The sequence below is a fragment of the Sander vitreus genome, chromosome 2 (genome assembly GCF_031162955.1).
Source record: "Sander vitreus isolate 19-12246 chromosome 2, sanVit1, whole genome shotgun sequence".
Taxonomy (NCBI): Eukaryota; Metazoa; Chordata; class Actinopteri; order Perciformes; family Percidae; genus Sander; species Sander vitreus.
The window spans coordinates 5,086,724-5,096,723 of record NC_135856.1 but is presented as its reverse complement, the minus strand read 5'-3'; the positions used below and the strand labels follow the sequence as shown (position 1 = coordinate 5,096,723).

Sequence of the window (10,000 nt, the reverse complement as noted above, 5' to 3'; positions counted from 1 at the left end):
AGGTACTGATCAACACAAACTGATGTAAATACACCAACACAGTACATTTAAAAACACTGGTAACACTATACTTGAAGGTATCTACATGAGAGTGATATAACACTGTCATGACACATGAACCCTAACCATAACTTGTCATGACAAAAACCGAATGACACTTACCAAAAAAAACGTTCATGACTTGTTTATAATGTTTATGACACATTCATGACAGTGTCATGTCACTCTTATGTAGATACCTTCAAGTAAAGTGTAACCAAAACAATGAACATTATTACTAAAATAATAATATATATAAATAATATTAAATAAATACTAATGCTCATTACTACTTCTAGGATTTGTAACTGTTGTGCTGATGTGTATGTAAATCTTTATAGAACCTGTGATGAAATATAATTTTTGTTCTCATATCCCAGCTCTGCAGGTTGAGGTGATCAGAGTCTCTCAGTCTCAGACCTATGCAGAGCTGAAGTGTCACAGCAGCTGCAGTCCAGCTGGTGGTCTCTCCTACGTCTGGTTCAAGAACAGAGAACACATTACCTGGATGGAGACATCTACTTATAGAACCTGGTTTAATCCCACAGACGTCTTCTCCTGTGCGTTGAAAGGACATGAGAAGTTCCCTCTCCTTCAGTGTGTGAGTTTACTGTGTCAGGACACAAACACACTGACATTCACTACAATGACAATTTCAGCCGTAATCTCACTGGAGTCTTCTGATTCTTAATGTAGGTGCAGCAGGATTATTCATAGAAACAAAAACCACTCCAGTAGTAGAAATATTCAGATATTCTTTATGTTCAGATGTTACATTTCAAAATATTTTCCTATTATTATTTCAGGATGATTTGAAATGTAAAATATGCTGTTGCTTCATTTTATGTTTAATAATTCTGTTATTGAGATGCTCCATTACTTGATGATTTATGATGTCATGGCCAAAAGCTCTAAACTGCAGTTAATTGAACAGTTTTGGACTGAGCAAGAATCCATACTGTCAGCTTGTAAGTTTGATTTTAAACTTTAAAATGGAGTTTCTGAAGATTTATTCATGACAGTATTTATGTTAGTAAGGATAAAATCTGAAAACCATTTGATTATATTCACATTTATTGTCATCTCACAGAGAACAGATACTGACTCAACAGAATGCACAACATGACTGCTACTATAACCACAGGGACTTGATCAAATAATATGAAACTGGCGGTAACATCTGCAAACTGTAACAACAAAGCTAAAACAGCATCTGAACACAAACAAGACTGAATATTTATGTTCAGTCTTGTAAAGATAACACGTGTGAAAGTTAATGATGCAACAGCTGTGAGTATAAAGAAATCATTAGGAGGTGAGTTTGTTGTATTTTTTCTAATTCATGGAGATGGCCCAATGAAAATATTAATAAGAGTTTTTCCAAAGAAAACTCTCACGGTTCCTCCTCACCAGCAACAGAATCCAGCGGAATTATTTTACAAAACATGACAAAGAAGTGATCTGCACTCTGGACAGCTGCCGACAAAATAATAGGGATAGTTTAAAAGTAAATAAAAGTAATAATTAAATAACGTCAATGGTCATTTGTTCATGTATTCTAATCTTTAAGTTATTCATGTTAATGTCTCCTCCAGATGCTCCAAAGCTTCCCTCTGTGTCAGTGAGTCCCTCTGCTGAGATAGTGGAGGGCAGTTCAGTGACTCTGATCTGTAGCAGTGATGCTAACCCAGCAGCTAACTACACCTGGTACAAGGAGAATGGAAATCCAGACCTTCAACCTCTCAGTGAAGAACCACATCTCGTCTTCAGCTCCATCCGGTCCTCTGACTCTGGACAGTATTACTGTACAGCTGAGAACAAGCTGGGGAGGAGGACATCTAACAACTTCTCTGTTAATGTGAAATGTGAGTGAAACAGTTTATTTAAAATTAAAAAGCTTAAATCTGTCTTTTCAGGTAAATATTTGTACTGATCATAACTACTTTCTTCAGCTCTAGCTTCCCATTCACAGTCTTCTGATATTCACTGAGCAGCTCCAGGAGATTTTAGGGGTTTTGTGCAGTTTTAGGACTCAAACCATCACACATCAATGTAGTCAGACCACCTTCAAAGTCTAAAATGCTGATAGACTACACAGAGCTACACAGAGTTAGTAATTTAAATACCATGTGTTCTTCTGCAGTGAGTCACCTTTAACCTAGAGTAATCTCTGTTAACACATCTCCTCCAGATGGTCCAAAGCTTCCCTCTGTGTCAGTGAGTCCCTCTGCTGAGATAGTGGAGGGCAGTTCAGTGACTCTGACATGTAGCAGTGATGCTAACCCAGCAGCTAACTACACCTGGTACAAGGAGAATGAAGACTCACCAAAAGCATCAGGACAGATCTTCACCATCACTGACATCAGAGCTGAACACAGTGGGAATTATTACTGTGAAGCCCAGAACAGAAGAGGACGTCAGAACTCCACCTTACATCTGATTGTTGTAGCAGGTAAGATTCTCCATGACACTAATTGGCTCATTAACAGACAGTATCACCTGGCAAACTGATTTATGAATCAAACCCCCCAATAAGGTACAGTACTGTTTATCTAATGACTGTCTATCTCCATTTCTAGATAAATCAACAATAACACTGATAACAAACAGCATCAGGTTGACTCCGGTGGGGGTTGGGGGGCTGATTCCTCTGCTTCTTTTTTGTCGGTGGATGAGGTGAAACTATAAAAATGAATCATCACTGATTTTTTACCATTATTTCAACTCATAATCATAGTTTTGCAGTTTCCCATTAAACCTTTTGTTTGTTTTTGGATTAAATTCAGGAAGAAGAAAGCTCTGAGCTCCACCACTGAACCAAATGAACCCATAGAGACTGTGGAGGTGAGAGAGAGAGATTTGGGACAGAACTTACTCTACCAAAGGGTCATCATTTGTTGTTTATGAGTTCATAAAGACAATTCACATGTAACTTGATCAGTTCAATCTTTCTTCACAGAAACCACAGACGTGTCTTTACCGTCACACATTTTCCAACCCCATTGAATGCAGAAGTCCTTTTTAACCAAAGAGCAATTTAAGGAAACAGTCTTTCTTTTGGTATAAAATCTAATTGACTTTCATCTGAATGTCTCTCCCCATCAGTTAGACTCTTGTCCTGAGTATGAGGGACATCTCAGAGACTGCAGCACAGACAGAAGACCCAGAGGAGCAGGAAGACCTGGTGTGAAGGTCAGACAGCTTTGAATGTGCTGCATGCGGGGGGGGGGGGGGAGAAATAACTCGCCAAAACTTTATGTGGTTTTCTTCACATGCAGTCAAACCAGAGGGAGACTCACATGGAGGAAAAGAAAAAGAAGTTTTTAACTCCAAACGTTTTCATTCTCAGTTTTTTAGAAGCAGCAGGTAGCAGAAGATTTGAGAAGAATGCAGCTTTATTTGTACCTGTGCAGGTACATAACATAACTGAACTCAGTTCAGGATTTGACTTGGTATGCAAAGTGATATTTTATGTAGTAAATGACTTTTAAGAAATATTGTTCACCCTTTCACATCACACCTGTCCTGGCAGAGAAAGCCAGTAAAGTCCAACTATTCCACAGCATGTACAGTAGATCTTAAATATTATATTTTTACACCTTGAAAAACATTAGCTCAGCTCTGTCAAACTTTGCTAGTTGTCCATTTGTATTGAATTAATTATATTGTATTGCATGTATTGTTAGTTTGAACGTCATGCCAGTTCCCTCTCACGCATAATTGCATTTTCTTTTGCATCCCTTATCCTAGATTTTTTTTTCCAATTCTGAATGTTTTATTGTATTTCTATATTTCTTATGATTGTACTTTCTGTGTTGTTGTTCTGGTTTTGTCTTTGTAATCTGACTCGATGACATTGATAATGAGGGTCGCCCCTCAATGATCTCGCGAGGATAAATAAAGGTTGAATGAAAAAAATAACATAAGCCCAGCTCTGTCACACTTTGCTAGTTGAAACATTTTCTATGTATTTGAGTGGCTGACTCAAATAAACCTGCAGCTTGCACAGCAACTGTGTAGTTTGAACATCATGTCAGTTCCCCTCTCACTGCTGCAGAGGGCGGCTTCAAGCAAACTGTTGATTTTTTAGAATAAAGTTTTTTTATTAATCAGCAATGAACACAAACAATAATAAAATATGTTTAATTGCTCTGACTTGTTTCTCACTTGCTCATTATTTGTCCATCTGTATAACTCACCAGTTTGCTTTGATGAGACAAGAATTGAAAAGAACAGAAAAAACAAGATGACAAACATTTAAAGCTTTAGTGCGTAACTTTTTAATATTAATGAACGTCCGTTACATTCAAGATATTAACAAATGAGTTGCTACAAAGCTAATTAAGACTATCAGCTCCTCACAACTCTCTCTGGATTTCTCAGTATGACTATGTTCAGAAGATTGTGTCATCCGGTGACTTTCCCGCACAGAAACTCAAGTGAAGATAATGACCTCTTCTGAAGAGTCCATCATGCTTTTTAATCCTCCGTGTCCTCCTTGGCTACTAGCAACTGTGCGGCATGGTGCGCGATGACGGAAGGCTTGTATCATGTGGGCGTGCAGACAGTCTTGTTGTCATTACTAATATGTTTAATTGCTCTGACTTGTTTCTCACTTGCTCATTATTTTTCCATCTGTATAACTTGTCACCATGTAATGAACTTTTACTCTGGTGGTAATGCACAACCTAAAACAACAACTGCTTCCTGAAATAAAGCTGACTCACCAGTTTGCTTTGATGAGACAAGAATTGAAAAGAACAGAAAAAACAAGATGACAAACATTTAAAGCTTTAGTGAGTAACTTTTCGATATTAATGAACGTCCGTTACGATCACGGAAGGCTTGTATCATGTGGGCGTGCAGACAGTGTTGTTGTCATTACTTAGAATTCCTCATGGAGGTGGCAGAACCACGCACTATAGCTTTAAACTTTATCAGCTGACTAAATCTCTGTTTCTTATTCTTCCACTGCAGCGCCACACTTTAAGGAAAGAGCTTATTTCATTCTATGAAGAGTGTAACTTTGGAAGATTTCTACTTGATCTTTCTAACTTGAACCGCTAAAGTCTCATATTACTTTCATATAAACACAATACAGGGACTGGTTATTTTGTGCCCATCATTTACATTGAAAGTATGAACAGATGGAATAAAATGCAAGAAGCAAAGTCTGTCTCAGTGTAGAACCTGACTATTGTTTGAAGACAGACTTTTTTTGTGAACCTATCCTTTAATAATTTAAGTAGTGTCTATCCAACCAGGCTCCAGGCACAGGGTTAACCAGTTAAACTAAAGAGCATTAATATTATTGGCCGCTTCTGGTGATCAAGGGTATTACAACAACAAAAACAGAGAGATATCAAGACTCTGGATCACAGTTGTTTAGCAAATTAGATTCTCCACTTTTTACCCTGCAGATATTTTACTGAGTGAGGCCTGAGGCACGATAGAAAGAAAACAAGTGATTAAACGTGTTCTTTTTTCTGAAATTTTAGGGTTCTTTTGATTGGATGGAGAGTAGTCTCACATTGCCAGACATTACTCCACAGCACTGTGGATACATACATTCCAGGATAGGAGAAAAAAACGCTCTGGGTTGTTAGGATTTCTTTACTACAAACACAATCGTTTTGGGCGGCGCCAATAGTCTTGAAAAAGAAAAGCAACATGGAATATTAAATGAAGTTAACTGTTCACACAATACAGTAAGGTGAGCTTTTTAAATTAGCTGGATACATGGTTACATGTTATTTGCTCATACCAGTGTATCGCCGTGTGTACTTCGTCCACAGTAATCCCACCAATCGGTCCCAAAACGTCCCAGTTAGAGAGGAAATGCAGTAAATAATATCCAACTTGTAATTGAGGAGCTGCTTCCTTTACTTTCATGCTGGTTCTAAAGAAAACAGAAAAAAGAATGTTCTTTTGTTCTTTTCTTTTTTTGTTTTCTTAATTTGAATGTTCTAGTTCAACACATTAAATAAATAGAAATAAAAACTTTAGTCACTTTAACTAACGTAAAACAGTAAGAGGAGTTTATGCCACAAAGCAATTGATATTACAAAAGATTTTAAGTTACATCAACTAGGCATTTAATGTATTAAACTTAAAATAACAACTCCGGTCCTTCAAGCATTTAAGATAGATGCACTCACGTTTTCATTACACGTTACTTAATGTTCAAAAAAAAAAGGTAGGAAGTATGTGTTAAGTGTCAGTTTCCTGCCTGGCCGGATGGGATCACCAATGTCTTAATATACAGATAGGGCTGCAATTTTAATTATCGATTATTCTGTGAATTATTGTCTTTATCAATCGATTAGTGGTTTGGTCTATAAAATGTCAATCAGTGTCTTCCAAAGCCCAAGATAACGTCCTCAAAGATATTCAGTTTACTGTAACAAAGGAGTGAAGACACTGGAAATTATTCACATTTAAGAAACTGGAATCAGATCATTTTAACTCAAACCAATTAATCGAAATATCAAAATAGTTGACGACTAATCATCCTTTAATCTATGGAGACAGAGAGTTGAACTACTACTCTGCCTGAGACAGGTTATGACCTACTGCTGTTATGTTGAACACTGACCTGAATGAGACCTCGAACGCCACCGTCTCAACTTACACAGCATGAGTTCATGAGCTGGAAATTCTACCACAAGGCAGGCCTGTCGCCAATCTAGTGCAAGGCAACACATTCTCACTCCCATCGTGTCAAATACGGCTGCTTGGTCAGGCGCTTTTGGCGTTGTTATTGGCGCTAAAAGTGTCCTTTAGCGTACTATCTAAGCACGCTTTATCTAAACGCGCTGGGTCAGGACTATTGTCATCACTTTTGACGGGACAAGATCGCGACAGTTGGGTTTAGGAAAAGATCGTAGGAAGGGTTAGAAAATGAACAGTTCAGTGACACGCGGACATTAACCCCGGTCTCCGGGGTGAAAGTCCTGTGTTGTTTGACAACCAACCTCCCTACTCGGATTTCAGCCTTCCGTACTACTCACTACCATTGTGGCTCTTAATCCTACATCACCTTCACCTGCCGCTGAGCTGCACCTCACTTCATTTTGGTGACTTTGTATGCTCTAATTTGTGTAGCTTGTCTGCTGGTATCTTAGCGAGCAAAAACGAGTGAAAACATTTGCTACCTCCTGACGACGGTTAGCTAGCATGTAGCAAGGGTTAGTAACGGTAGCTAAATATAACAACCTTACCCTGTTTGGCAGTCTTTTTAAACATATGTTCAATATTCTGTGACAATGGTGCTGCTGCCTGCTTTCTCTTTCAGCTAGATGTCCATGGCCTCACAGACTTTGCTACAGTATGAGTGCATGAAGTTAGTTGCATGGATTGTTGATACGTTAAACTTTAGATTGTTACATGTCGCGTTTAACAAGATTAAGGCTTTGGTTTGGTTTAGATAATTATTATTTGAGGGGGATTCAAATTATTGTCGTTATTTAAAAAGACACTTGTTTATTCCAAAAAAAGTATTTCACACAAAAGCAAAAATTGGAATTAAATGATGGACCTTTACTCTGTCTACGGGCCTGCAAGGGCTAATAAGTGGGAACAGATGTGATGGTATAGGCAGGGACGGTCAGAGGATGGGGGGAGGCAGCAGCAGGGGTAACTGCAGGGCAGGGGGGAGTGGCAGGATCTGAAATGTCAGGGAAACATGGCAGGCAAGATAATGTGAGACTCGGAGCTGGCTGGCATTGTGACATTCAGTCTCTTTTATCATATAGTCTACGCTATATTAGAAAATGCATGCAAAGTCTGCAGATTTGAATTTGGGGATGTCATCCAGCTGTGCATGCATGTTAATAAAGTAAAGAGGAAGTAAGCCAGGGCAGCTTTTATCAACCCAGAAAACACAAGCTCTCTTTCAAGACCACATCCTCCTTTGTTGTAAGCGGTATTGGGAAATCTGCTAATGCACAGTACAGTATCTATCTACTGACATGTTTTAAGACAGAGAGAGATGAGCGGAGCAGCTATGAGTTTACCAGCAGCAGCGTGTGGGTTTGTTCTCTTCCTTCTGTCTGTACAAGGTACTGTACATCTACATTTATATTCTAAAGCAGTTAGGACACTTAGTTTTAGGACTTTGTTGGAAGGTAGGTTTAAACTACATTTATTGAGTAAATACCCATAATGTGATACTATGTGATATAAACCTGCAATCCTGCAACACTAGACATTTGCTTGCTATACAACTGGAAATTTAAAATGGATCATATTTGAGTAGTTACTGATATTTTTCAAGCCATTTGTCTTCACAATGGAACTTTAAAAAAACAAGTTCCAGAGAGTCAAGTGTTTCTTTAATTTAAAGCTAAGTGGAGTGTGTAGACTATTGGATTGGCTGTCATGCTAATATATATATATATATATATATATATATATATATATATATATATATATATATATATATATATATATATATAGAGAGAGAGAGAGAGAGAGAGAGAGAGAGAGAGAGAGAGAGCACCATGTGCTGAGAGGTATATGGCTGAAAATAATAATAACAATAAAATAAGGATTAAAAGCAGCAGAGTGCTTCTTTTGAGAGAAAAAATATCCTAGGTGCTATAAAAAGTAGAAAATCCAGACAGTGCCTGTTTAACATCTGTGATCACACCCCTGACCACAAAGAGGAACAAACCAAGCAAATAACTCATCTTTTCACATAACACACCCTTCTAGTCTAGTTTCGAAGCCTTTCCCGTTTCTTCACTGCCCCTTCAAACACTATGATGCCCTGCTTAGTGCACATAGATAATAACTGTAGAAATGTATGATGCTTAACTCTTTTCTTTCCCGATGTGACACATTTGTGTTACTCTTACATCCAACTGCAAGATGTGGAGAAAAAAATAGGGACAAGTCTTCAAATAAATAGGATGCATCTACATAATTCTTTTTGTTTTTGTTTTTTTAAGATCATTTTTTTGGGACTTTTCCCGTTATTTGAAAGTGGATAGATATAAAAGGGGGAGAGAGATGGGGGAATGACACGCAGCAAAGGGAAGCAGGTCAGAACCTGCGCCGCTGCAGGACTCAGCCAACATGGGGCGAACACTCTTATTGGGTGAGCTAGAGGCTGCCCCGCATCTATGTAATTTAACTGGAAACGATGAGGCTAACGCTTCACAAACATTACACCACGCACAATAGCAGTACCCTGAAACTCACACACCTAAATGGAATGTGGCCATTTATAATGTTATCAGTTACACCTGCAACACTCCTGCAATGACGAGCCAAAATTGTCTGCTGTACAAAAAGTCTGTTATTTGTCTCATTCTAAAGTAAAATCATTTCAAGCTTTTAAAGGTGTATCATGAAGAAGGTTTTGTAAACCTGTTATAAAATATCCTATAGGTTTACCTAAAATCCGCAACAAGAGGTTGGTTTGGGTGGTGGATGGGTCAAACTACACAGGAATTTCACCAGGAGGCCGGGGTTCGTGTCCTGTTCTTGTCCCGTGTGTCACACAAGTGTACATTTTATAACCCCACCCACAATCTTTTCCTAACCCTAACTGTCCCGCTCTTTTCCCGCGTGTCAGTTAAACGTAAATTTATATTGGAATTAGTTAAAGGCCTGCATGCGTCTGACTGAGAAGCTAAAGAAGACTTTTTGCTTCACTAATTAACACTAACTAAAAATGTTTTGCAGTGAATATGATTCGGGGGTGCAAACTGTTCCAGGTTACCTTTCACCAAGCACCTTATCACATTCAAGTCAGTCCTCTGGTGTTGTTCTGAGTCTGATTGTGCTTCCTGATGTTCTCTGTGTTACAGTGATACAGGGTCAGCATAACTGGGGAGTGACTTACACTTCTACTCAGATCTGTGCCGTAAAAGGATCAACAGTTGAAATACACTGCAGCTACAGATATCCATCCAGAATAAATGCTACAGTTGAGAGAACATTCTGGTTCACTAAG

At 38.4% G+C, this 10,000-nt stretch overlaps 2 protein-coding genes across 2 annotated transcripts in view; one reads left to right on the top strand and one right to left on the bottom strand.

Annotated features, from left to right (window-relative positions):
• LOC144530701 (B-cell receptor CD22-like) overlaps positions 1-4,194 on the top strand; it is an 18,251-nt gene extending 14,057 nt beyond the window's left edge. Inside the window, exons 3-10 of the mRNA XM_078270395.1 lie at positions 420-599; positions 1,635-1,904; positions 2,231-2,491; positions 2,619-2,715; positions 2,826-2,883; positions 3,145-3,231; positions 3,318-3,444; positions 3,639-4,194. Coding sequence (XP_078126521.1) covers positions 420-599; positions 1,635-1,904; positions 2,231-2,491; positions 2,619-2,715; positions 2,826-2,883; positions 3,145-3,231; positions 3,318-3,444; positions 3,639-3,643 — 1,085 coding nt within the window. The 3' untranslated portion in view covers positions 3,644-4,194. The remainder of the gene's footprint in view (positions 1-419; positions 600-1,634; positions 1,905-2,230; positions 2,492-2,618; positions 2,716-2,825; positions 2,884-3,144; positions 3,232-3,317; positions 3,445-3,638) is intronic.
• Positions 1-10,000, bottom strand: part of LOC144530942 (B-cell receptor CD22-like) — a 129,498-nt gene that overhangs the window by 58,176 nt on the left and 61,322 nt on the right. The window lies entirely within an intron of this gene.